The sequence below is a fragment of the Nycticebus coucang genome, chromosome 17 (genome assembly GCF_027406575.1).
Source record: "Nycticebus coucang isolate mNycCou1 chromosome 17, mNycCou1.pri, whole genome shotgun sequence".
NCBI lineage: Eukaryota > Metazoa > Chordata > Mammalia > Primates > Lorisidae > Nycticebus > Nycticebus coucang.
In genome coordinates, this window is record NC_069796.1 from 40,448,905 (window position 1) to 40,476,530 (window position 27,626).

General features: G+C 50.2%; 1 protein-coding gene across 3 annotated transcripts; it reads right to left on the bottom strand.

The window, feature by feature from the left end:
• Positions 1–746: 746 nt before the first annotated feature.
• ARAP3 (ArfGAP with RhoGAP domain, ankyrin repeat and PH domain 3) lies at positions 747–26,520 on the bottom strand. 3 transcript variants are annotated; one of them, XM_053566245.1, is made up of 33 exons: positions 26,391–26,520; positions 24,213–24,717; positions 24,018–24,103; positions 23,803–23,914; positions 18,925–19,128; positions 18,719–18,788; positions 18,339–18,459; positions 18,065–18,249; positions 17,881–17,987; positions 17,435–17,634; positions 17,251–17,336; positions 16,911–17,093; positions 16,632–16,767; positions 15,923–16,039; positions 15,329–15,476; positions 15,125–15,227; positions 13,018–13,237; positions 12,237–12,300; positions 11,833–11,996; positions 8,742–8,954; positions 8,393–8,498; positions 7,313–7,460; positions 6,958–7,026; positions 6,140–6,214; positions 5,925–6,039; positions 4,110–4,238; positions 3,895–4,028; positions 3,582–3,664; positions 3,448–3,483; positions 3,258–3,321; positions 2,996–3,133; positions 2,448–2,486; positions 747–1,635 (listed from the first exon to the last, which is right to left on the bottom strand). In XM_053566245.1, the coding sequence occupies exons 2-33, from the start codon at positions 24,698–24,700 to the stop codon at positions 1,153–1,155; spliced, it is 4,626 nt and encodes a 1,541-aa protein (XP_053422220.1). In that variant the 5' UTR covers positions 24,701–24,717; positions 26,391–26,520; the 3' UTR covers positions 747–1,152. The 3 variants fall into 3 exon arrangements, with proteins under 3 accessions (XP_053422220.1, XP_053422221.1, XP_053422222.1); XM_053566246.1 differs by having other exon boundaries at positions 24,213–24,685; positions 26,391–26,434; XM_053566247.1 differs by lacking the exons at positions 18,719–18,788; positions 18,925–19,128; positions 24,018–24,103; positions 24,213–24,717; positions 26,391–26,520 and having other exon boundaries at positions 23,803–23,905.
• Positions 26,521–27,626: the final 1,106 nt, after the last annotated feature.

The window sequence follows — 27,626 nt, forward strand, 5'->3', positions numbered from 1 at the left end:
GGCCCCACTGCAAACTAACCAATACCTGCAAGTAGATGAGAGCTTGGAGATGCGCCTGGGGCCTTACTGCCTGGAAAGCCCCTATCACCTGTAGGGTCTTCCCTTCAAGCACTCCAGGATCAGCAGCCCTAGCACTTCTTTCTGGGGATCCTGATCATCCTCATCACCTAAGTTCGCTTGGCCCATGCCCCTGACCCTACACTCCTGCCCTGGCTCAGAACTCTAGATTCACACGTTCAGCTACCATGTCATGCCTCCACTGGTGGTGCTTTTCCTCTTCAGAAGCACTGCCTGGCACTTGTCTCCTTCTCCACAGCTTCAGTCCCTTCTTTTTCAGCTCTTCCCAGAGGCCTTCCCTATCCATGTCAGCCAAAGGCCACACAATCAACACTCAAGTTCATCACTTTGGCCAAACTCACTTTGTTCATGTATTGGTTTGTATGTGTATTTTCTGTTTTCTGTTTATCCTCTACATTGGAGGATCCATAAGAGCAGGGACCCCATTTGTTTTGTTGATACTATGTCCCCAGACCTGGCACCAATTGGGTGCTTAATATGTATTCATTGAATGACTGAATGAGTAGTAGCCTTTTGGTTCCAAGCTTTATTAATAGTGACTCACCCATTTTTGGTTTTCCCTTGCCCCAGCCACCAACCCCAATCAATCACCCCAAGCCAGGGCTTCAGTGTAGTCCCAAAATGTAGGAAATGGGCTATGATAGACCTTGGACATCATCCAAGCCTCTGGCTTCCAAACCATTTTTTTCTTTAAGCAGGAAAACCATTCCTTTGAAATCTAAAATCTCTCACAGAACACCTACATATCAAATATATAAAGCAGAAGCTACCCTTGTTGAGTGAAAATATGTGGGGCTGGCTTATATCTCTGAGAAACATAGTTTGACATTCACTGCTCTCCTTATTTCTGTTCCCTTATGGTACAGGTAAATGGGCTGAGTCCCAGAGAGGGACCATGACTCATCCTAGGACACACAGCCTTTAGAGTCATTAGTCCTGTGCTCCTTCCACAGCACCACACTAGATTTTGGAGTCTTTCCAGCCAGGGAAGAAGCAGCTCCCAGCAGTTGTCTGCCATGATAAGAGTTTCTGGGTCTTCTGGGTACCTACCCTCTCTGATTGCTGGTCCTAGGATCATGTGAGGGGCTGGCTGGAGGGTGGAATGGAAGTGCAGGAGGGTTGTGTGGGGAAGCCAGGTGTCCGTGTTGGAAGGCCAGTAGAGCTGGGGGTTTGGGGGCTGGATGGCTGGGAAGGACTTCCTGGGCCTCCAGTGGTCTCTCCCTTCCTCAGGATGAGGCTACTGAGCTCCTGGAACAGTTGCTCCTCTAGGGATCCTTGTGCCTGGGGATTGTTCTTTGAAGGAGGACCTGGAGGGGGCTCAGGTGGCCTTTCCTCCTGGCTCAGGGTGCTTGCCTTGGAGAGAAGGGGTTGGTCAAAGGACTTCTGGCTGGTGAGGGGGATCTCTGTCTTGTCTGTCCATTCTTGTGTGGTGGAGGAGGTGGAGGTATCCTGGGTCAATTCGGGGAAGGCCCCCACTTCCTCATACACTGGCTCCTCGTACACAGGCTCCTCCAGCTCTTCTTGCTCCTCCACAGACCCCTGGGATGACTTCATTGGCTAGATGGGAAGGGGATGGCAGGAGTGGGCACAGAGTTGAAGTTACCAGATTATTAATAACTTTTTTCTTTAGAGATAGGATGTCACTTTGTCACAAGGGCTGGAGTACAGTGGCACGATCCTACCTCACAGTAACCTCTAACTCCTGGGCTAAAGTGATCTTCCTGCCTCAGCCTCCTAAGTAGCTAGGACTCCAGGCACTTGCCACTATGCCTGGCTAATTTATTTTATATTTTGTAGACATGGTGTCTTGTGTTGCCCAGTTTGGTCTCAAATCCTGGCCTCAAGTGATCCTCCCACCTCAGCCTACCAAAATGCAGGATTAAAGGCATGAGCTACCATGTGGCCTACTTGCTAACATTCACTGAGCTCTTCTTCTGGGCCAGATGCTACAAAATACCTGGCATGTATGATATTAGAATAACCTTGTGCAATGGATTACACTGCAAAAGAGTGAACTGAGGTACAGAGAGATTAAGTAAGTTCCCCCAAATCACATAATGAGTAAATGGTAAAACTGGGGCTTGAACCCAGGTCTATCTGACTCCCAGTTGCATTCATTTAACTACTTTCCTTCTATTTCACAGATTCTTGGACCACTTTCTCCTTTCCTTACCATATCCTATCATCCTTCATTTGCCTCATTCTTTCTGCCTTCCCTTCTATCTCTTTCACCACATGCACACACACACACCCCCACATGCATACACGCACACACACATATGTGCACACTCTGATCAGGAAAACACAGGGAGCACACCTGGGGCTCAGGCAGCATAGAGGAACACAGCTAGAACAGGCACAGTACTCACAAAGAACATGGACAGGGTCCTCCGGTTGTGTAGTCGCCTCTGAGAACAGGGAGGATAGGTTTGAGGGAAGGGAGAAACACAAAGACACAGTGAGGTCTGGCAACAGCAGGCCAGGGTGGGGAAGGGGGCACAGAGAAGGCAGAAGGGAGGGGGAGAGTGAGCAGTGAGCAAAGGGGAGCACCAGGTTAGCAGGCATACCAATCCCTCTTTTTTTTTTTTTTAAAACAGGGTCTTGTTGCCTAGGCTAGAATTTGGGCAACAGACTCTGGGGCTCAAGCAATCCTCCTGTCTCAGCCTCCCAAGTACCTGGGACTACAGACATGCACCAATGACACCTGACTAATTTTTCTACTTTTAGTAGAGACAGGTCTCACTCTTGCTCTGGGTAATCTTGAACTCCTAAACTCAAGCGATTCTCTAGCCTTGTCCTCCCAAAGTGTTAGGATTACAGGTGTGAGCCACCACACCTGGCCCACCACTCCCTTATGCAGTGGATAAGGGTAAGGGTAGAGATTGTGTGGGAGTTGGGGCAAGCTGGGGTGTCTCACCAGAGTCTGATTGGCAGAGAGGAGGGTGGCTCCACTGTCATCTCCACGGATGGGCAGCAAAGGCATAGTGCCAAACTTCTGACGAGCAAGGTCAGAGGAGGAACGGCGTCGTAAGACCAATGGCTGCTGGTCATCGTGCTGGCAAAAGGGTGAGGAGGTTGGTGCTGGTGGGCATGGGAGGCACTGAGGGGTAAAGGTAGGCATATATCCCTACCCATAGGGGAACCACAGTCTGAGCCCTCAACCTTTTTCTTCCCCTTACCTGGGCTTTAAGGATGCTGGTGGTCCAATCCCACATCTCATCCTCATCAGTGCAGGACAAGTAGCTGGTGGTAATCAGAGAAGAATTAAGGGGAGAGAAGGGACAGATATATATGAATGGAGGAAGGAAAAAGGGATGAGGGGAAAGCACAGGGTGGGCCAGAGGAGAAGCCAGGCCAAGAAGTACTCACAGTTGCATCTTCTCCAATATCAATGTGAAGCCCCACCTGGTATGCAAAGGAGAACAGTGATGGAAAGATCAGAAAGGCCAGGGTGAATGAAGGGAGGAAGGCCCTAGATGTATGGGATGAAGAAGAAAACTCACGGTGTTGGAGGCTTTAACTTTTTGCGGATTCCCAGGTAGACCTTGGCACCTTCTAGAGGCCACTCCCGTTCTGGTTTAGAGCTCTGAAACATGAACACAGTCAGTGAGGCTGAGATATGAGAATAGATCACGGTTAATGAGATCAATAAGTCATGGGAGCATTACAGTATGTGGTCGTGGTCAGAGAGCTCAAGGAGTCAAGGAAGCAATGAGGTTGATGAAAGTGTGGGCCATGGAATCAGAGGATGGATACAGTCATGGCTTCTCCTCCATGGCCACCTAATGTCCCATGCCTCTGACCCTAGGACCTCACCTTCTTCTCCTTAAGCAGCAGCAGGCAGCGGCCACGCAGCAAAAAGAACCTTTCCTGGAAGCGGTTTCCCAGCAAGCGGGGAGGCTCCTCACGACAGCGCAACAACCCCACACGAGGACTCTCCCGCCGGATACCTGGGCACAGATGGGCAGTGCTGGGTGGAGGGTCCTAGAGGAAAGGCCTGAGAGGGGGCTGAGATGAGGGAGGAGGCTCACCTGTGAAGAGGCAGCTAGCCTGGGCCAGGGACACTTTTTTCAAGAGCAGGGAAGCTGAGCAGGGCTCTGGGAGCTGGCACCATTGTAGGGCCTGCTCTAGGACTTTTTCCTTGGGATGCAGTGGCCGCTCTTAAGAGGCAAGATGGAGGTAGATAGCAATCAGAATATCCATCCAAAGCTTAGAGCTCCTAAGTCATCTCCTAGCAGTCATTAATTCATTTATCCATTCAATCATCCAGCACAGACTTTTATTTTAGTACTGTTTCTGTGCCAGGCAATGTGCTAGCCCTAGGATATAGTGGTGAGCATGACAGACATGGTCTGTCCTCACAAAGTACACGGTCTTATGAGGGAGCAGATGATAAACAGGCAAATAAAATAACTATGGACAAATAACTGCTCCGAAAGAAACAAGAAGCTGAGAGAGAACAACAGGACAGCAACTGAGGAAAAGTAGTCAGGGCCTTTCAAAAGTGACATCTGAAGATGAGACTCAGAGATCTGAAGGATTAGGAAGAGCAAAACATGCTAAGATCAGGGAGTAGAAGATTTTGAGCATGACGCAATGTAAAAACAAAGGCCCTGAATCAGGAAAGATGTGTTTGGGGAACTAAACAGCCAGTGTACTTGCAGTAAAGAGGATAGATAAAAGAACAGGAGATGTGAGATGAGGTCTTATGAGCCACGATAAAGAATTTGAATTCTATTTTAAGTTCAGTGGGAAGCCATTAGAGGGTTTTAACCATAGAAATGGTAGAATCTATTTAAGCTCAAAATGTTCATTTGGCTGCTATGTGAAAAACAGATTATAGGAAGGCAAGAATGGGAACACTGTCCAGCTATTTGCTTTTCAAGGCCATACATTTTCATGGTTAATGTTGGGAGACAGAAAGATAATGGTGAATTCAACTAGGGTGGTGGTAATAGTTGAGTAGAGAGAAGTGATAGATTCTAATACAGGCATCCTCAAACTTTTTAAACAGGGGGCCAATTCACTGTCCCTCAGACAGTTGGAGGGCCGGACTATAGTTTAAAAAAAAAAAACTATGAACAAATTCCTATGCACACTGCACATACCTTATTTTAAAGTAAAAAACAAAACGGGAACAAATACAATTCACACCGCTTCATGTGGCCCACAGGCCGCAGTTTGAGGACGCCTGTTCTAATAGAATCAACAAGACTAGTTGATAGGTTGTGTATGAAGATGAAAGAAAGAAAGGACTCCCAGAAGACTCCCAGCTTCCTGGCCTTAATAACTGGGTGAATCATGGTGCCATTTACTGAGATGGGAAACACTAGAAAAAGGCCTGGGTTTTTGTTAGGGGTGGGGGCTGGGAATCAAGTTTGGTCTTAAATGTTTTAAATTTGAGTTGCTGTGAGAAATGGAGGTGCCAAGTAGGCAGTTGGATATGAGTCTGGAGCTCAGAGGAGAGGTCTAGGCCAGAGGGAAAAAAAAATGGGTGTCATCTTATTAATGTCATTTAAAGCCACAGGAATGTATAAGTTCATCCAAGGAGAAATATAGATAAAGAAGAGAGAAGGTCCCAGGATTGAGCCCTGGATCCCTCTAACATTTAGCATGTGGGCAGAAGAAGAAGAGAAACCTTCTTTTGAGATTGAAGAGAAACCAGGAAGTTGTGGGATTTTCTAAAGCCAAGAAAGAAGAGTTTGCAAAAGAGTGAGTAGGTCAACTGTGTTGAATATCCCTTCCCGTGACTGAGTAGCATGCCCATTGTGTTTGGTAATGAAGTCATTGATGACCTTGACCATACAACCATACACACGCATATGCACACTCACGATCATACTCACCAAGTTCCCCATGCTCTCGAATCTCAAAAGTCACCCACAAGTCTGTCCCAGCTGCTGTCCCCCGCATCTCCAGTACCTGGTTAGTTAGCTCCTCTGCCGTCAGGGTTGGGGACACCTGGGGTCAAGACAATAGCAGAGAACCCAGGCTGGTCAGGCTGTTGCCTTTGCCCCCACCATCATCTCATCTCCCCTCCAGTCATCCCCTCAGGACTGACCTTCAGGGTGACACAGTTGTCTGGGAGCTGCTGCTCTATATAAACCTCCATAATGAGGTCTCCAGCCTGGGACAGCTGAAAGGAGGGGTAAAGAAGTCAGGACACAAGAGGATATGAAAAACATCAAAGAAGATCCCTCAGGTTGCTTATACCACCTCCCAACCCTCACCCCCAACATCTCTCTTGCCCTTAAAAGAGAGAACTCCAGGAGTGGTGGAGCTGCATCTTTAGGCTGTGTATGTGCTTCCCGAGGCAGTGAAGCATAGAGCTTGGGAGGACAGGTTTGGAGTCAAACTGCCTGGGTTCTAACTCTGCCATTCAGTACAGTATGATTTGAATATGTGACCCTCTGAGCTTCAATTTTTTATTTGAAAAAAAAGTGGGACTACGTATTTCATGAAGTTAGTTGTATGATGCTAAAATGAAATTAGAAGTGCTTGGAATATAATAATTCCTCAGCTAATGTTTGCTATTATATTCATTATTATTCTCAATGCTTTGTCTGATTTTACTGACTCTTCCTTGGATCTCTTACACTTAAACAAGAGGTGCTGCTGCCACCATTTTGTAATGAAAAATCCTCACAGTGGGGAGTGACATCACTAAGATGGTAGGGTAGGAGAAATCTGGCTCCACTATGCTCCCCAGAAAACAAAAAACTATCCAGAGCTTGGTTTTTCCCCTGTTTGTCAGAGAGCAGAGGGCCAGTGTCCAGAGGACAGGCTGAAAGGAAACTTCCTCAACTGGGCAGAAGTTGCGCTTCCCACCTTGATGTCTCCTCCTGCCCCACTCAGAAGTCTGAAGCTAGGATAAATTACCTGCACATCCTTCCAGGTGGTGATGAGATTAACCTCCAAGTCAATCTGAGCTACCTGGTCAGAATCGATCTGTGAAAGAGCCAAAAGGGAGTGTGTGGGGTGCTGGAAAAGGAGGACACAGGGCAGATCTCAAGGCCAAAGAGGACCTGCTTAAGAGGGCTGGAGGCCCAAGGAGCTAAGAACCAAGGGAATGAGGATGTTAGGAGTGAGCTAATGAGAGAAAGAGGCCAGATGCCAGGGAAGTGGTTCCTGATGGAAAGGGCAGTTGGAGGCCTGGGCTGGGTGGTTGTTGGGGTACCAGTATCCAGAGTCTCTGGGCCCTGCAGGAATAGGTCAGGGGTCAGGAAAGCCTTACATCAAAGACGGAGACGTAGCCATCGATGAGCTCCTGCAGCACTCGCACCTCGTGCTCCCCCCGCCCATCTGTCTGGAATACGCTGGGTGCAAACAGCAGGGCCAGGTTCCGCGTGCACATCTGGTTTAGAGCTGCACACTTCTGCACCCTGCAGAGGAGTGCCAGGGTCATGAAGAATGCAGCTTCATCAATGCATCCATTCATTCAGCAAACACTTATTGGGTCCCTACTGTACACCAGGCCCTAAGCTAAGTGCTGGGGACTTACAGCAATAAGACTGGCCTTGAGCTAGCTCCCAGCCTAGGGGAGACAGATAGGCAGGGGTCATTATAAATATGGTAGGGGTCAACAAACTTTTTATGTAAAGGGACAGGTACTGAATATTTTAGGCTTGCATGCCATACAGTCTCTGTTGTAACAACTCTGCTGTTGAAGCTGGAAAGGAGCTATAGAGAATGTATAAATGAATGAGTGTGGCTTTATACTTCATGTACAAAACTTTATTTACAAAAGCAGGCAATGGACTGGATTTGGCTCATGGGCATGTTATACTATATTACAATCCTTGTAATATAGATAATCAGTACAACACAGCCCAGAATCACTGAAAGGTCTGTCACCCTAACAGACTGGAAAGGTTGATCTGCATCTTATTCATCTTTATATTTCTTACATCTAACCCTTTACCTGACGTAGAATAATACAATAATAATGATCGCTAACCATTGCTGAAGGCTTACTACATGCCAGGTGGTGTACTAAGAATTTTATAAGAATTATCTCATTTATCTCTCTCATGACCTATAAGGTAGATACTACTCCTCATTACATCATCTTTCTATTAAAAATAAAGACATTGAGGCTCAGAGAAAACAAATAATTTACCCAAAGTCACACAGGTAGAATGATAAGGCCAGATTAAGGCTTAAGTCTGCCTGACCCCCAAATCCATTCTCTGAACCTTTATTCTACAACACCTTCACTTAACAACTGTTGGTGGAATGAATGAATGAAAGTGCAGGGTCAAATTGAGATGAGGAAGGATCAGGAAGGGTGCTTGCAAGATCTGCGCATACTGACCGATACAGATGCCCAATGAGGGTGGCCAGTGTACGGCGGTTGACCCTCGGCAGGCAGCCAATCACTTCTTTGTATTTCTCCAGGCGCTGATCCTTCTGGGGCAGCTCTGAGGATGGAATGGAGGAGAGTTGGAGAGAATCCAGGAAGGGAGAGTGGAGGGAAAAATTTTTAGAGAAACAAAGCTAGGATGGATATGTCCCTCTCTCCTTCATCCTCCTCCTAAGCCAAGTCTCTGGAGCGTGCCCCAGGGTGAGAATGTGAGGGAAGTGGGCTGCCCAATCATGGATTCTGGTGGGAAAGGACTGAAATCCAAGGTTAGGCCTTGGTTCTTAGGGATCTTGGGAGTTACCAGCAGCCTCCCTCCAGCGAGGCAGCAACCGTGCAGAGGTCACAGGGTCATCAAGCTCACGAAAGAAGCGTTTGAGTGTGTCGGTGACATCCTCCACAAAGTGTTCCCCTGGTCGCAGCTTCACTGACCGGGCATCCCGACGGAATTCAGCTAGGAGTTTCAGGCTGCGGGCACGAGCACCCCCTTTCCGGTATACACCCTCCAGCCGGAGCCCTGAGAACAGCCAGTTGTCTCTGCTCACCACTATGCAAAGACATACCACCACCCACCACAGACCATCTCTGATCTCCCTACATGGAATGTGGCTGTCGGGGGGAAAGTCAGAGAGGAGATCTGTGCCTCCGTGGTCTTGATTTTCAGGTCCCTGCTGGAGTCCTCATTCTCAGAAAGTCTTTTCCTGACCTTACCATCACATAGCATGCCCCATTATGCTGTATCTCCTCGCCACTTTTATTTTTAAATATTACTCTCTAAAATCATATTACAGTTGATCTTTATTATCTGCAGATGCTGTATGCACATTCACCTACTTGCTAAAAATTTATTTGTAATCCCCAAATCAATACTTCTGGTATTTTCACAGTGATTTACAAACAAACATGCACAGACCAGGGAAAAATTTGAGTCCCCACCCTAATGTGCATGCTCTCAGCTTAGGTCTCATACTCTAAATAAATGTACTTTCACAGTATATTTAGGGCCACATTTTTCATATGCTTTTCATATGTGCTTTTGGTTGGTGATTTCACTGTTTAAAACGGTCCCCAAGTGTAGTGCTGAATTGCTATCTAGTGTCCCAAACATGAGAAAGGTGTGATGTGCCTTTCAGAGAAAATACAAGTTTGACTCAGGCATGAGTTACAGTGCTGTGGTCTTGAGTTTGGTGTTAATCAACAATATATATTAAACAAGGTGTCTTTAAACAGCAAAACACATAAAGCAAGGTTACATATTGATCATTTGATGATAATGATGTAACCAGAGGCTTGCAGGAACTTAACCCTGTATTTCCCTGGCACGATGATTCACTGTTCACTATTTTTTTTTTTTTTAATTTTTTTTGTCTCCCTCGGTAGAGTGCCGTGGTGTCACAGCTCACAGCAACCTCCAGCTCTTGGGCTTAGGCGATTCTCTTGCCTCAGCCTCCCGAGTAGCTGGGACTACAGGAGCCCACCACAATGCCTGGCTATGTTTTTGTGGCAGTTTGGCTGGGCCGGGTTTGAACTCGCCACCCTGGGTATATGGGGCCGGTGTCTTATTCACAGAGCCATAGGCACCGCCTGTGTTCACTAATTTTTGTGGCAATTTTATGGAACATGACTACTACAAATAACAAGAACTCGCTATATTTGGGTTATTTATTACCTATCTCTTCTACTAGGCTGCAAGATTTGTAGGATCTTTCTTGTTCACTCCCTTATCCCCAGTGTCTGGCACATGGTAGCAGTTCCATATACTTGTTGAGAGAACAGTGGTGATACAGGAACCTTGCAGGGGAGGGAACACTTTCTCTAAGGCTTTCTCACTGGACCTCTGACTTAAATTCTCCTTTGCACACAAGGGAGGCTGAGAAGAAGACAGAAGTCTAGTGAATGTGGGAAGTCACAGAAACAGGCTACTGCCACAGCATAGAGAATGTTTTTTTTTTATTTTTTTTTTTTGCAGTTTTTGGCCGGGGCTGGGTTTGAACTCACCACCTCCAGCATATGGGGCTGGCGCCCTACTCCTTTGAGCCACAGGCGCCGCCACAGCATAGAGAATGTTCTAGCCACTAACTACACATTGTCCATGTCAGTGCCTTTCCTTCCTTTACAATTGACTCTTTATATCCATGAGTTCCACATCTGTGAATTCAACCAACCACAGGTCGAAAATATTTGAAAAACAAACCAACATAAAATAACAATATAATGGTAAAAATAATACAAATAAAAATACAGTAAAACAACTATTTACATAGTATCTACAGTGCATTAAGTATTAAAAGTAACTCGGAGATGATTTAAAGCAGTTGTCCCCAACCTTTTTGGCACCAGGGACTGGTTTTACACAAAACCATTTTTCCATGGACTGGCGGTGGGCGATGGTGATTTCAGGATGATTCTGTACATTATATCTCCACCTCAGATCATTAGAAATTAGATTTTCACAAGGAGCATGCAACCCAGATCCCTCACATCCTCAGTTTACAGTAGGGTTCCTACTTCTGTGAGAATCTAATGCCACCACTTATCTGACATGAGGTGGAGCCCTTGTGGTGATATGAGTGATGGAGAGCAGCTATAAATACAGATGAAGTTTCACTGACTTACATGCCGCTCACCTCTTGCTGTGCAGCCCGGTTCCTAACAGGCCAGAGACCCAACGGGCCATGGACCAGTACTGCCCCATGTCCAGGGGTTGGGTCCACAGATTTAAAGTACACAGGAGGGTATACAGTGTATGCAAATACCACATCATTTTATATAAAGGCACTTGAGCATCTACAGATTTTGTTACTATGTATCCACAGGGGTCCTGGAACCAAATCCCCATGGATACAGAGGGATGACAGAAAACTCCCTTAGTTTTCGTTAATTTTCCTTCTCAAGAGTCCAGCCTTCTAAAGAGGACTCACAGGATGATAGATTCTCTTTGTTCCTTACTTGGACTGGAAGAAAAAACTCACAGAGAATTCTGGGGACCACTTGCCTAGAAAACCTCTCACACAGAATAATTGTGCTCAAATCTTCAGGGATTTTGCTGCACAGCTTGGCTCTTGCCTCACAGCTGACCCCTCTTTGTTGCCATGGCTCTATGCCCTCAGTCACATTTCCAGTGCTGCTGTCACCCTCCATGCCCACACCCCAGTAACAGCTACTTCTGAACACTTACTACCTGCCAGGCCCTGCGCTTAATGTTTGACATGCATTATCTCACTACCATGACCATCCTGGAAAATGAGGATGGTCAGCACTACCTTACGGATGAGGAAACTGAGCTTGCAGTCTTTGGAGGCAAAGTTCTTCCAGGTGATTTATCCCCCACCCTGGCTGTGCCTATGCCCTCCATCCCCTCCCCAATGGCTCAGTATCAGCTAGTACACACTAACCATGCTGGGTGACAAAACTGATGCAAGCGTCCACGATGATGGGGATGTCACCTCGGCTCATCTGCTGTTCTTGCAGCCCTGTGCCGCCCCCACCAGCTGCACCTCCAATGGCTGTGTTCCATGCTGAGAAGTCCAGCCGGCCCTCCCCCTGCAGATACAGGGTCCTAAGACCCCAGAAGCCTGAGTCAGAGTCAGCTCCAGAGGCTCCTACGACTGAGGCACAGGAGCACAGGGAACTGACTTCCCAGAGCCACCGGCAGGGGGCAGCAACATCCAACCCAGATAATTGCCTGAACTGGGAAGCAAATTCGAGGAAGTGAGCAGTGGTCCTGCAGGCCGGGGTGAAGAGTATGGGCTGAGCTCCAGAAAGGGGCGCTTGGGTCAAGGGTAGGGTCAACATTTACCTTCCTGTCTCCACCAGGACCAAATGCTCCTTCTTGTCTGAGGTGTCAGCTGCAGGGACCACACCTGGGAGGAGAGTCATAGGACGTTATCATCATCATCTTCTTTATCACACAATGACTACTAAGTGTTTAAGGTATACAGGTGCCAGGCTAGGAGCCTTACAAACAATGTTCCATTCAATCCTATGAGTTACATACAATTGTCCCAGTTTACAGGTGATACATTAAAACTCAGAGAGATTATATAGCTTGCCCCAGATTACTTACTATGGAAAGGCAAAGCTGAGCTCAAAACCAGGTCTCTTATTTCCAAAGTCCTAAAATATCCTACATTGTTCTTGTTTTACGTGAGAGGAGAGGAGTGAGGAAACTCATTCCCCTTCCCCAGACCCCAACCAGCAAGTGATGTCATATAATAACAATAACAACATATACTGATAATACTTATTGAACACTTATAAGAGGCCTCCTACCAGGTTCCGTGATAAGTGTTTAATGTAATTACCCTATTTGAACCTCACTACAACCCTGTGAGGAAGGTCTTATTATTGTGCCCATCTTAAAGATGAGGAAACTAGAGAACAGAGAGGCTAAGTAACTTGTCTAAGGGCACACAGTGAGGAAGTGATGAAAGTAGGGTCTTAATCTGGGCAGTTTCCCTTCAGAGCTTGTGCCTAAAGCCACTACATTCTGTCGTTTCCCATAAGGACCCCCAAATAAAAAAGGTCCACTCCCACTCACCCCATGGCCAGCCTTCATTCCTGGCCCCATCCCTGCTTACTGATCTCCTGTAGCCTCCGTAGATGCACCATGTCCTCAGGGGCTGGGGGGCCTGGGCCCGGTGCTGGACACAGGAAGAGGTGGTCACCCCGAAGGAGGCCAAACCCTGACAGCCAGAGACCGGGCGCCAAGGCTGTATGGGAGGGCGACCGCAGCCACAGGCGGCCCAGCCGCAGCAGCCCAGGGCCCAGCAGCTGGTGACAGCTCAGCGGAGAGAACCACTGTAGAGGCAGGGGAAGACAGGAGAGAGGAATATGGGGGAAGAGACAGGGGTGGAGGAGGGAAATGAGAATGAGAGGGATGAGAGAGAGAATGAGAGACAAGCACAGAAAGAGAAAGCAGAGGAAAAAGAGTAACGAAATTGATGGAGAGAGAACAAAGGAGGAGATAGGAGATAGGTGGAAAAAGACAGGACAAAATTCAGTTCAATTCAATTTGCTCCAGCCAACATAGAGAAGACCCCTGTGTGGCAGCCTTCTGCCCTTAATTGGGGTGTGGGGTAGAAGGAATGTCCATCCTTTATAGCCTAAATGCTATCACTGAATAGTCATGATGCCCTGGGAAATTCCACCACCCCAGGGAGCCAGGGAAGAGCTTAGTGGAGGAAGAGGTGTTTGAGATCAACCATAAAGCAGTGCTTTACCTTTGCCTATGGTAAAGGACCAGACTTTTTTTTTTTCTTTTTTATAAAGGAAGTTCCAAGCTGTCACTAACCAACTGCTATACTTTGATTAAAAACAATAAAAATGAATTGCTGGAAAATTAAGATGAAAAAACAAAGACATACAAGCCCTTAATTTTTATAATTAGATTGAACACATAAAATTATGGTCAAATTACTGTAAAAGATTCTAAATGCTTTCTCTCCAGTTCTGTGCTTATTCTGTCACAGACCATTACAAATGATCCTTGGACCAATATGGTGTGACAGTCTTCACACCACATTTTGGGCAGCACTGCCTTAAAGGATAGACCAGACTTTTGGAAAGTGTAGCTCATAACAAGAGGAGATTCAGATCTGGTTGGGAGGGCCATGACAGAGCCTTGAAAAGAAATGGAGAAAGTGTGTTAGTATGAGGAGATGTAGAAGGCCCGGGAGAGTGGGGTCAGAAGCCAGAGAGGCGGAGTGTTTCCTTCAGAGGAGTGCCAGCTGCCACACAGAGGGCCTGCTGAGGCCAGGTGGCAGTCTCGGACTTGGGAAATGGGAAGCCACTGGTGACATGCAGGGTGACAATTCAGGAGAGTACAGCAGAGGAGGGGCAGCTGCAAGGGGGTTGAGGAAGAACCGCAGGCTGCACACGACTTTCTGAGAAGCTGTCAGGAGGGAAAGGAGGGTGCCAGGGTGAAAAGTTGAAGGTGGAGCAGAACTTAGCCGTTTTAGGATGGGAAAGACTGTGTCACTGATCATCATTACCATCATTATCAGTTCAACACCCACGTACTGGGGGCTTGCTGTGTGTGGGCCTCACATGTCACTTAATCCCCAACCCTAGGGGGTGATTTTGTTACGCCCACTCTACAGATGTGGAGAAGCTCACAAGGCTGAGAGTTCTGGGATTCAAATCTCAGGATGTCTGACTCCAGGGTGTGAACTTTTAATTCCAAGAAGAGAAAACAGGATGCAGAGATTGGCTTGTCTAAAAACTTGAGACATAGGAAGATAGCTGTACCTCCAGGCCTGCTGGCGAACTAGGGGATGGAGGGAGGGTAGCAGGAGGCAGAGGCAGCTTCTCTGTGGGAACAGGCTGGGGCACAGTGAGGTTCATGGCATGGGCTTTGGAGACAGAGGCCTGATTTTCAGTCCTGTGCTCTGCTGCCTCCGAGCTCTGTGACCCTGGCCAAGTGACTTCATAACCTCTGACTGAGACTTGGTTTCTTTACATAAAAAATATTAATAATCTTTATCTCTGTGGGCTATTGTAAAAATTAAGCGAGGTATTGAGTAGGCAGTGCTTAACATGGGGCCTGGCACAGAGTAAGCGCTCAGTCGGCCTCAGCTGTTAGTGAAAGTCGTGGAAGCAGCTATAGGAACAAGAGAGGACAGTATGGGAGCGAGTGGGGCCAGGGAAACCTCAAGCTGCAGTGGAGGGGGGTCTCGGCTCTCTCACCTTGCCCATGGCGCTAGTCCAGGCCTCCAGGCTGTCAGCTCCATCTGTGCTAAAATGCTGAATCCTCCCCCCGGTGAGGATGAGCTCAAAGGAAAAGGGGAACCTGGAAAGATGAGGTCAGGGAGGAGAGTGGGGGCCAATGAGGGATAGTTGGACTGCGGACCGAGAATAGAAAGATGCTCAATAAGCATGGGGAGCTGATACCTGTCGAGGTCACCTGGGTCAGTGGGTGGGGGGCTCACACCCAGACATACAACATCCTGAGGCTGTATGAGGCTGATGGGTTCAGGGCTGCTTTCTGATGCAAACATTTCCAGAGCAGCTCCCAGCACACACCACAGGCGGGGGGGAGCTAAGAGGGAGAGAGATGGTCAGGGACAGGAGACCTCTGTCCCTACTGTCATAGTTCCCATTGACAAATATCTATTCAATGCCAAGCCCTTGCATATGTACAATCCCACATAATCTTCACAATAACCCTATGGGGTGAATATTATATTCTGTCTTGTTTTACAGATGGGGAAACTGAGGATCAGAGTTTGAGTTACTTGCCCATGTTACATAGGTAGGAAGTAGCAGGGCTGGGGTTTGACCCAGACAGTATGACTTCAGAGCAGAGATTTTTAACTATCACTTAGTGGTGCCACTTGGCAAGGTCCCTCTCTCCCCCAGCACATCACCTCCAGGGAATGGCCCCACTTTCCCATCCCAGCCCTCTTCTCCCTGGTCCTCTGTGGTGTACTCACACCCTCCCCAATTCCTGTTCCTGTATGCTCCCCTCCCCTGGTTCCCCCTCACCATCTCGGCCCCTGCGAGGTGGCGGGGGTCCAGCTTTGTTGCCGATGGGACCACAGTACAGGAAACCACTATAAGTAGCAGGCACCACCACCTCATTGTACACACTAGGGGAGGGGTCTGCAAGGAAAAGGAGAAGTAATCTTGTCAAGCCTGATCCTTTCTGGGGAACGGATTAAACAGAAGACAGCAGAACCCAACTTCACTGGCAGCATGGCCAGATCGGGCCCAGTGAGCCTGGAACCCTCGCTACCCAGATTAGAAAAGAGGATGACAGAAGGTGATGAGATGGGGAGGCCTCTAGCCCAGCCCTACCCCCTCCCGCTCCCCACCAGCCAGCCAGCCAGGCAAGGGCTATACTACAGGCATCTCAGCCTTTATGGCCTGAACAATGGAGAGCGCCACTGTTAAACTTATCACTCCTTTGAGAGATCCCCAATGAGAAGAGAACTGACCCATTGGTTGAGCTAGTCAGGGATGGACCAGCGCTAGCCTCTGAAACATCCAGACCCACCCCAGGCCCTGACCATCGTCTGTGATCTCATGACATTAGAAAATAGGCCCTGAGGATCTGAGGGGCTGGGAAACGGCTTAGGTTGGGCCGTTGTGATGGACCAGATGATGGGGTAATTGGAGCCTTCTGGAAGAACCAAATCACAGGTTGAGGCTGAGAATTCCCAGGGAAGAGAGAGGGAGCACTTGGGGGGATAACCTGGTGATAGGAGGCCAGGGAAGCTGCCATCAGGGGCTGAAGGGGACCAGGGCTCCTCGTCCTCAGAGGCCTCAACACAGAAGAGCTGGGCCATGTTCTTTAGCAAGTTGGGTCCCGCCACAGCTGCACACAGTGCCTGCAGGGAAGGAAAGGCCTTTGTCAGCCCCCAAACCCAGACTAAGAGCCCCAGGGACACCAAAACAGCCCCCATCACCCAAGTCTAGGCATTCCAACTCAAAGACTGCCCCTCTCCGATCAGCCCCAACCTGTCCCTCCTACCTGGAGAAGCTGGCTATGATCTGGATACTGAGGGTGGGGCTTCCGGAAGAGACCAAAACGGTACTTTCGGGAGATGAACTCTCCCCGGGGGCCAGGGTTTGAGTCTGGATGTAGCCCCTCCCCTGGGGGTAGTGTCCCTGCCCAGAAGCGGTTAGCACGATCATTTCCCAGGACAATGAACAACTGTAAGATGACAACAGGTGGAGGTAAGTGACAGGATGGAGGTAAGTGACAGGAAGACTCCTCAGACATTCCAATCCTGTCCCCAAGCTAGTACTAATGCCGGCTTTCTGAAGCTGTCTTTCACCCATCCCACCCTCTCCCTCTTGAGACCCCTCACCTGTACTATCTCATTACTCCAGACACTTGTGTCCAGCTTCAGGCTCTGCACCTTAGAGATTCCAGAACCCAGGGCCCGGTGCTGACCTGTTAGGTGACATTAAACATGACATTAAACATGAGTATCGTCCAATCCCAACCCTCTTCTCCTGCTCCCCATTTGGGATTGAGGCCCCAGCCCTCACCTGCACACTGCTTGCAGATGACCACGCCCAGGTTGACAGCAGCCCAGTCTGGGCGGGAGGCGCCACAGTCTGCACAGTGCCGGTTTGCCCGATTGGACCAGATCTTCTCAGCCACCTCGTAGTCAGACAGGGTCTCAGTTACTGCTTCCTGCAGTGCGGCTGCCCAGCTCTGCCGAGCCCCCCCAGACTCGGCTGTGAAGCTGAGGGGTGGACAGCCAGTCCGTGGGCATGGACCTCCCCCTATATCCCATCCCACCGGCCATTCCTGCAGGAGCCACACAGGCCACATGTGGGCCAGCCCAGGCCCTCCTGACATCTTGACCCTGCTCTCTGGACTCCTATCAGTGCAAGACCACGGACATCCTCCTGAGGAGGCCTCTGGTCCTCCCCACCTTTATGCCTCCCTCGAAGTCCCCAGGCTTGCCTCCCACTAGCCCAAGCCCCACCTGAAGCAGCGATGGGGTGTGAGCAGGTCAAAGCTTCGACTTTTAGTCTCCCGTACACTGCAGCCTTGCAGCTCGATGAAGCAGATCCCAATGCCCAAAGAGAAGGCCTAGGGGAGGGGGGCCCGTGAGGTGCCAGAATGGACTAGGCCAGGCCCCTTGGCCCCAGCCTGGCAGCCCTCCTCACCTGCTCACTCTTGTACAGTGCCAGCTCTCCAGGGCTCAAAGCAGCAAACACCTTGGCTTTATGTCCACGCAGCTCCAGCACGCCCATGCGGAGGGGTCGGGGCGGCTGGGGTGGGCGTGGGTGGCCCAGAAGGCGCTGCTCCTTCAGGCAGGATTGCAACCTGGAGCACCACATGTCCCGCTGGGCTGGTGGATGACAAGGAAGCAGATCAGCAGGCTATGTGCTCACACAGCCTCCCTCCCTCCTGCCCTGACCCAGGAGCCTTAGCCCTCACCCTCACTCTCTGTGCGGAACACGAACACCCTCTGGCTGGTGATGACCTGGAACTTATTGTCCTTGCTGCCACGGGTCATCTCAATGGCAGTCAAAGGGATCACACCCTTGGGGAAGGGGTCCTGGAGAGAGAGCTCAGTGACCCATGGGGACAGGAACTGAGCCATGTGTGTGCTGACCCTTGGATCAGCACCAGCTTTTCTGAGCTCAGCACTGAATCCATAAGGAGTGGGTACAGCTGCTAAGCCAACTACTTTAACTGCTGACATCAGGCATGTGGTAACCACCTCCCACCAGAGGCTTTTCTCCTTCCAATCCTGAGCCTCCCGCAGACTTCCTTCTCCCTCTCCCTAGTCTCACAGAGCATCTCTTGTCCCCTACCTTGTCACTACCAAAGTACATCAGACTCCTCCCATTGAACTGCACAAAGCGTCTCTGGAAGACATAGTTTCTGAGGAAGTAAGGGGCCAAAATGAGTGTTTGCGGTTGCATGGGGTTGGGGGACCTTAGGGTCTGGGAACACTTGGGACATGCCCTTCCTTCACCTCCCTGCCTCCCTCCTCTCCCTTCCTTTCCCAGCAGCCCACCCCTGAGGTGAGAGCTTGTCTAGCCAGCCACTGAGCAGGGGTGTGGGGCGGTCTGCCGTGGAGGAGAAGCTGGCATAGGGTGAAATGAGGTCATCACTGGTCTCCTCTGTGTCTAGGGTGGGTAGTGAGAGGGTAGAGTCCCCAGGTAGCTCAAGACTGGCATAGCCAACATCCTCTCGTGCCTCCGGATCCTGCCTGCTGAGACTGGGGTGGGGGGTGCCAAGACAGGGAGAGACGCACATTAGACACAGTACCCTGGACGCCTTCTTTGTAATTTCTCCTCCCCCACCCACAGAATCTAATAGAATGCTTGGCAAGTATGGGATCTGCTTTTCAGAAAGCTATATATTTTTTTTTTTTGGCCGGGGCTGGGTTTGAACCCGTCACCTCTGGCATATGAGGCCAGCGCCCTAAGGGATCTGCTTTTCAAACAAGGGAACCCAAATAATTAGCATGGAGCTTCTTCCCTGAACATACTTGGAATTTTTATGGGGAAAATGTTGGTCTGTTTCCTCTGCCATTAGTACTGTACTACTTGGGTGGAAAAGTTGGGGAGGGGTCGTGTAGCTGGCTCCCTGCCATGGCTGCCCATAACTAATCAATATGTCTTATAGGTTCTTTCTCTAAAAGTTCTTTGCTTTCTTTCCCTGGACCAAGTTCCCATCAGCTCTCACCAGCGTGATGCAAATTGCCTAACCTAACTGGTCACTTGCTCTCACTCTTGCCCCTCCGCCCCCACAAGCCATTCTCACACAGCCACCAGAGTGCTCTTTTAGAAATATAAATGAGACTGTTTCACTCCCCTGCATGAAACCCTTCACTAATGTTCCATTTTTTGCACTTAGGCTAAATCCATAATCCTTACCATGGGCTGCAAGCGCTTGTACAATGGGACTCAGAGCTACTCCCCTGGACACCCTCACACCTGCTATATACTACAGTCCGGCCACATTTTCTTCCTTCTTTCAGTGCCTTAGCACATGCTGTTCCTTCTGCCTAGAACATGCTTCCTTCCACGCTTCGGTGGGCTGCTTTTTCTCATCCTTCAGGTCTTTGTTTATGTCGTCTTCTCATATAGGCTTCTTTAACCACCTGAATCAATTCCTGTGTTATTCCCTATCACTTTCCAGTGGTTCTCAACCTCAACAACACAACATCACTTGGGAAACTTTAAAATATACCAGATACCTAAATTTGAATCTCTGAGAATGGGGCCCAGGCACCTGTAGTTTTAAAAGTTCCCCAGGCTTGGGCGGCGCCCGTGGCTCAAGGAGTAGGGCGCCGGTCCCATATGCCGGAGGTGGTGGGTTCAAACCTAGCCACGGCCAAAATAAAAAAAAAAAAAAAAAAAAAGTTCCCCAGGCTATGGTACAGCTGAGGTTGAGAACCACTACTCTACCCTATTTGTTTCCAGATGAAATATTCAACTTCACAGAGAAACTGAAATAATTAGATGAGAACCCCCACGAACTCCTAGTGCCCAATTCATACACATATTCTGCCTTACTCCTGTGACTATAATAAACACCTGTCTAAAACCAGATCCTCCTCTGTGGGTTTAATCCTATTTCTCTTACCTACACAAAGACATCATTCCAGATTTCTCCCCTTCCAATCCCCACACAGCTAATTGTCCCTCTCTACCAGATCATTCCTATTAATCTACAAACCTATGTAACATTCCATCCTATTTAAAAACAAAACAGGTGGGCGGCGCCTGTGGCTCAGTAGGTAAGGCGCGGGCCCCATATACCGAGGGTGGCGGGTTCAAACTCGGCCCCGGCTGAACTGCAACCAAAAAATAGCTGGGCGTTGTGGCGGGCGCCTGTAGTCCCAGCTACTCGGGAGGCTGAGGCAGGAGAATCGCTTAAGCCCAGGAGTTGGAGGTTGCTGTGAGCTGTGTGAAGCCACGGCACTCTACCAAGGACAATAAAGTGAGACTCTGTCTCTACAAAAAAATAAATAAATAAATAAAAACAAAACAGGCTCAGCGCCTGTAGTTCAGCAGCTAGGGCGCCAGCCACATAGCGGGTTTGAATCCAGCCGGGCCTGCCAAACAATGACAACTACAACCTCCCCTCAAAAAATAGCCCGGTGTTGTGGCAAGTGCCTGTAGTCCCAGCTATCTGGGAGGCTGAGGCAAGAAAATCACTTAAGCCCAAGAGTTTGAGGTTGCTGTGAGCTGGGACGCCACAGCACTCTACCCAGGGCAACAGCTTGAGACTCTGTCTCAACAACAACAAAAAAAACAAACAAAAAACAGACCAAATGCAGTGGCTCATACCTACAGTCCTAGCTTTGGGAGGCCAAGGCAGGTGGATTGTTTGAACTCAGGAGTTCGAGACCAGCCTGTGCAAGAGCAAGACCCTATCTCTATTAAAAACAGAAAAACTAGCCAGAGTAGTGGTACGTGCCTATGGATGACACCACTGCACACTGGGTGGGACAACAGATTAAGACTCTGTCTCGAAAAATAAAAAAAAATTTTTCCCACACATCTAGAACTGAATTCCTGATCTGCTTTATGCAGAGTCTTCCCCATCGCGGATCATAGCAACTCCATGAACTTTCAGTTGTTCAGATCTGTGCTGTCCAATAGAAGTCAATGTGAACCACATATGTAATTTTAAATTTTCTACTAGTCATATAAAAAAAATTAAACTAAACCAGTGGAATTAATTCTAATATGTTTTGTTTAACCCAAAATATCCCAAACATTTACATTCTAGTATATAATCCATATAAAAATTACTATGACAATTAATATCCATATCTGTAATATTTGAGTATTGCTTTTTCTCACACCAAGTCTTTGAAATCTATCAGATGTTTTACATTGACACCTATCAAACACAGTCAGATACTCAGTAGTTGCATGTGGCCAATGGCTACCATACTGGACAGCACAGGTTCGCCCTCAAAGCCATTCTTGACTGTTTTTTTTTTTTGAGACAGAGTCTCCCTATGTTGCCCTTGGTAGAGTGCTGTGGTGTCACAGCTCACAGCAACCTCAAACTCTTAGGCTTAAGTGATTCTCTTGCCTCAGCCTCCTGAGTAGCTGGGACTACAGGTGCCTGCCACATGCCCAGCTATTTTTTTTTGGGGGGGGGGGTTTTGCAACTGTCGTTGTTTAGCAGGCCTGGGTCGGGTTCGAACCCTCCAGCCCCAGTATATGTGGCCAGCGCCCTAACCACTGAGCTACAGGTGACGAGCCTTGACTGCTTTTTCTCACACCCAAAGTTAATTTGACCATTTGACTTCAAAATATAGCCACTTCTTGTCATCTCCACTACCATCACTGTACTCTGAGATCGCTCACCTTGATTGCAACAATGACCTCCCAATTGGTCTCTCTGCTTCTGCTTCTGCTTCTTCCCCTAGAGACCGTTTCCAACACAGCAACCAGAGGAATCATTTTAAAAGTCAAACCCCCTCCCATGGCTTCCCATTTCACTTAGAATAAAAGCAAAAGTGCCTACAAGGTTCTATATGTTCCTTTCACCTCTCTGACCTCACCTCCTACCACTCCTCCCATCCCAGCCCTCTGCACCAGCCAAGCCACCAGGCCTCCTCATTGCTCTGGATTCCCCCACTTGGGTACAAGCCTTTGGCCACTCTTCCCCTAGATATCTTCATGGCTAACTTCCTTACCTCCTTCAAGTTTTTGATCAAATGTCATCTTCTTAATGTTTCAATAACTTTTTTTTTTTAGAGACAGAGTCTCACTTTGTCCCCCTAGGTAGAATGCTGTGGCCTCACAGCTCATAGCAACCTCCAGCTCTTGGGCTTAGGCAATTCTCTTGCCTCAGCCTCCCAAGTAGCTGTGACTACAGGCGCCCGCCAAAACACCTGGCTATTTTTTTTTTTTGAGACAGAGCCTCAAGCTGTTGCCCTGGGTAGAGTGCCCTGCATCATAGCTCACAGCAACCTCTAACTCCTGGGCTGAAGCGAGTCTCCTGTCTCTGCCTCCCAAGTAGCTGGGACTACAAGCGCCCACCACAACGCCTGGCTATTTTTTGGTTGCAGCCATCATTGTTGTTTGGCGGGACTGGGCTGGATTCAAACCCACCAGCTCAGGTGTATGTGGCTGGCACCTTAGCCACTTGAGCCACAGGCGCTGAGCCATGCCTGGCTATTTTTTTTTTCTTTTGTAGAGACAGAGTCTCACTGTACCGCCCTCGGGTAGAGTGCCGTGGTGTCACACGGCTCACAGCAACCTCTAATTCTTGGGCTTACACGATTCTCTTGCCTCAGCCTCCCGAGCAGCTGGGACTACAGGCGCCTGCCACAACGCCCGGCTATTTTTTTGTTGCAGTTTGGCCGGGGCTGGGTTTGAACCCGCCAGCCTCGGCATATGGGACCAGCGCCCTACTCACTGAGCCACAGGCGCTGCCACCTGGCTATTTTTTTGCTGCAGTTTGGCCGGGACTGGGTTCGAACCCCCACCCTTGGTATATGGGGCCGGTGCCCTACTCACTGAGGCACAGGCACCGCCCCAGTGTTCCAGTAACTCTTAATGGAAATTGTGGTCACCTCGCATTGCCCCCCAGCCCTCTTACATTGCTTTGTTTTTTCCATGGCACTTAACACCTTTTAACATACCACAGTATATAACTTATTATATTTTTTGTTAACTTTCTTCCCTCGAGTGCAGGGATTTCTATGTACACTGATCTGTCCCAAGCAGCTACATCTAGCATGTAATAGCTGCTTGGTAAATATTTGTTGAATGAAAGAATGAAAAGCACATCTCCCAATTTTTAATTATATATCCATTATTTTGTCTACTCTGTGTCACTGAGTCAAAATCTGTCTGAGGGTGATGCTGGGCCCGTCGTATTCCCCTCTTCTTCTCTCACTACCTTACTGAATACTCACCTGTGTTCAGCTCTGTCCTGACCAACACCCCTGCCCTCTCTTCTCTCTGGAGTCCCTGGGATCCCTACAGGCTGGACACCATAGTATAGGCAGCCAGGATCCATGATGTGCACTGGCAGGAGGAGGAGCAGCAGAGGGAAGCGGAGATCAGGTGGGAGTGTCTGAGGTCCTGCGGACACTATCCCTCTCCCCTAGACCCATGAGAACCCACCTACCTGTGCCTGTTGTGGGTCTGAGGGCAGGGATAGGAGCAGCTGTCTGGGAGCTGTCTGGGGCCCTTAGCGGAAAGGTCTCTTGGTTTCTAAAGGGCAGAGAAGGAAGGATAAGCCTGCATGACCTGCTACCCTGTCCCTTGTTCCCCCATCCTCCTCTCCCCAGCATCAGATCCCTGGAAAGTCAATGCCACTCACATGTCCTGAGCTGCCTGTGTCCCGCCTCTTAAGTCCAGACCAAAGTAGATGGCATTGGGCATCATCTCCATGGTATTCGGGACTGAAGGCTGCTTAGAGGAGGAGGTAGGGAAAGGAGGGGACCGTGGTCTGGACTCGGGGCTCAGCCCAGGCCTCTGGGCGGTAGCAGGGCTGTTGAGACCAAACACTGTCCTAGGCTTGGGCAGGGGCTTGGGGGGGTGGGCTGGAGGCGCTGAACTGGGAGACGGCTCCATAGTGCTGTTTGATTTGAGATCCAGGGAGCCTTCCACAGTGCCTATCTGCAGCAGGCGCAAAATGCGTTTCCGGTGCCCTGTGGCACTGATGCCCAACTGCCTCAGCTCCTCGTGGCCCAGGGCCCGGGCTGCACCCGCTGTAGCCAGGCCATGCTGTCGGAACGTGTCTGCATACTGCTCCAGGTGTACCGTGGCCAGCCACACAGCGATGTCCAGGTCCTGAGGGGCAGCCATGGGGGCTCAGGCCATTGCTGGGGGGAGGGGCAAGGTGAAGGGAGGGCTCAAGCGGAGATTCTCTGTCCCTGCCCCAAAGTCTGTGGGCTGGAAAGAGGGACCACCCTCCAGTCTTCCTCCAAAGAAAAATGCCCAAAGGCTTGTGATCTGGAGGTAGAGCCATCTTAGAACATCAGAGACAGCTCTCTCATTACAGGAGAGTCCCTTCATTTGCAGTTGAGGCAATGAGGCCCAGAGGGGGGAAGGTCTTGTCCCCAGCTCACAGCAAATCTTTGCTAGTGGTGGCCTTCAAGCTCCTGCCCACATTGGGTCTGGGTCAAAGCCCTCCCCTGCCTTAGTGCACACTCAACTGAGTAAGTGTAGGTAGGATGAGACGCTGAAACCCTGTGTGGTATGGTGAGGTAGAAAGGTGGGGAGGAGGGGCCCATAGTGTGGCTAGGTCCAGCTGGGCCATGAGGTGGGGAGAGGGACAGGCTAGGTAGGAGGGAGATGCAGACCCCACTCTCACTGGTGTCCAGAGCAGAGGTACAAGCTTGCTATCCCAATCCTGGTTGCTTCCAGTTCCTCCTCCCCTTCCACCTATTGTCTCTGCTCAGACTTCCTTCCTGTCCCTTCAGCCCTGGCCGCCCCCACATCCTGCCTGGCTCAGTCAGGCTGCCCAGAGAGCCCTCACTGGCCCCAACTTGTGGTGTAATGGCCCTGGACAGAGGCTATTTGGAGTCTAGGATGCCCAGAGAGATGAGGGGCCAGAGGCAAAAATTACCCCAAGGTCTTCTCTACTCTCTGCTCACACGCAGCATGCTCACACGCATGTGCACACACACCCGGGATGGACAGTGTGAAATGACATCCCCCACCTCTGCTTTCTCCAGGCCTTCCTTTCCTGAGCCTGGCTTTTCCCTGCCCATTTCCTTGGGCTCTGGCCTCTGTGCTCTGTGTCATTTGGCCAGCCTGCCCCCGACCCTGGTCTATTCCCTGGACCTATCTCTGATTCTGACTCTCCCTGTCTCTATATTTTTTTTAGGCAGGGTTTTATTTCTGCCCTGTCTCTATATTACTGTCCCACGTCATCTCTACCTCTGAATCTATTCTTGCCCCTCTCTTTGTGCCACATTGTATTGCTCTGTCATTAGCCTGTCCTTGCCTCAGTTTCCGATTCTAATTAGGTCTTAAGTTGCTTCTGTGTCTCTGGCCACCTCTGACCCTGAGTTTCTGTGTCTCCCTCTCTGCCTGTACAACTCTCTCTCCGTTGCTCTCGTGTTGGGTTCCTAACCAGGACTCCCTCTCGATTTCGGCATCAGTTTCTGGCCTCCCTCTGTTTCGCTCCCGCTGGGCCCGATCCCCATACCAGGGGCCCCGGTGCGGAGCCTCAAGCCCTGACTCAGGGCCAGGTTTCCCGGTGACTCAGGCCCGGACCGAGGGCACGGGACTGGGAGCCTCGAGCTGCTCGCCACCGGACAGGAGTGGCGGGGGCGGTCCGGGCAGTGGCGGGCAGCACGAACTGCGACTTGGGAGGGGCAAGGAGGGAGGGGGCAGAGGCCGGGCAGCAGGAGGGAGGGGCGGGTCGTGGAGGGGAGGAGGAGGAGGAGGGCGCCGGGACGGAGGGGGCCCTGGGAGCCCACGAGGGCCCTCGAGGAGGTGATGGGGAGGAGTCTAGGAAGCAGGGGACCGGGGCAGCGGGGGTCCTCACCTCACCGTGCGATCGGCGTCCGCTCCCGGGTCCCGCCGCGCTGTCTGAAGCTCCGGGTCTCGAGGCGCCGGTCCCGCCTCCCCTCAGCCCTCCCCCCGACGGGGCCGGCCCCGCCCCGCCTGCCCGTTCCCTCCGCAGGGCCCCGGCCACTCCTTGTGCAAGCGCTGGCCTTCAAAGGGTTTGGGCTCCTTACCCAACCGCCACGCTTATCTCTGGGTCTGCCCCGCTCTGCCCTCTCGCAGGCAGAGCAAGCAACCAGAACACAGCTGGGGGCCCAGACAGCTTGCTGTCTCGGGGCTAGGGGACAGGGCTAGGGACAGAGAGGCAGAGACCGGGACTGGAGATTGGGACTGTGAGGAAAACGGCAAAAGGGAGAGCCCTGCGGAGGATGGCTGTGCATCCCCTACGATGTTCCCAGCCCCTCCAGTCCAGCCAAAGGGGAGGCGGGATGAGCGGAGGTTAGGCTGCCTGGAGACTTCTTGCACGCCCAGCAGGGTGGCTGGACCCTGGCACTCAGCTTTATGGGGAACAGAAGCTGGATATCCAGAAGTCGTGGGTCGCCACAGCTTTCCAAGCTGGGGACCCTCTCTCTGGAGCCCAGTGATCTGGCTTGGGCCAGCAGTCGCCTCTGAGGCCCAGAAGAGGAGTCCCCATCTGCTTCCCTCTCCCCAAGGGCCAGACCTAGGCTTTGTAGGCTTTGTCAGAGGGATGATGGTCAGCAAAGCAACATCCCTACTTGCAAACTAAGGCTGGGAGCTACCTTTTGGGGAATAGGGCTGACGCCCTGCAAGTATAGTGACCAAGCAAGCCGAGTTTTCTTTTCTTTTCTTTTTTTTTTTGTGGTTTTTGGCCGGGGCTGGGTTTGAACCCGGCACCTCCGGCATATGGGACCAGCGCCCTACTCCTTGAGCTACAGGTGCCGCCCGCAAGCTGAGTTTTCATTCTTGGGAGAAGCCCCTTCTGTCCACTCTCCCATCCTAAAATTGCAGTGGGGATAGGTGGGAGGCCTGAGAGGAAGTGGCTCCTTTCCCCTCCTGCTTCTTGGTGGATCTCTGGTCCTGGAACCTGTCCTCCAGAGCCTGAGCACTTCCCCCAGAGCAGGGCCAGTGTTAGCTGTGTGTGGTGTTGGGGGTGGAGGGGGTGCTGGCCGGCTGTGTTTTCCTGTTTGTATGAGAGGAAGTTGGCTGTGAGTCAGCAGACACAGGAGCTGTCAGTAGCTAGGGGAAGACCCCTGCC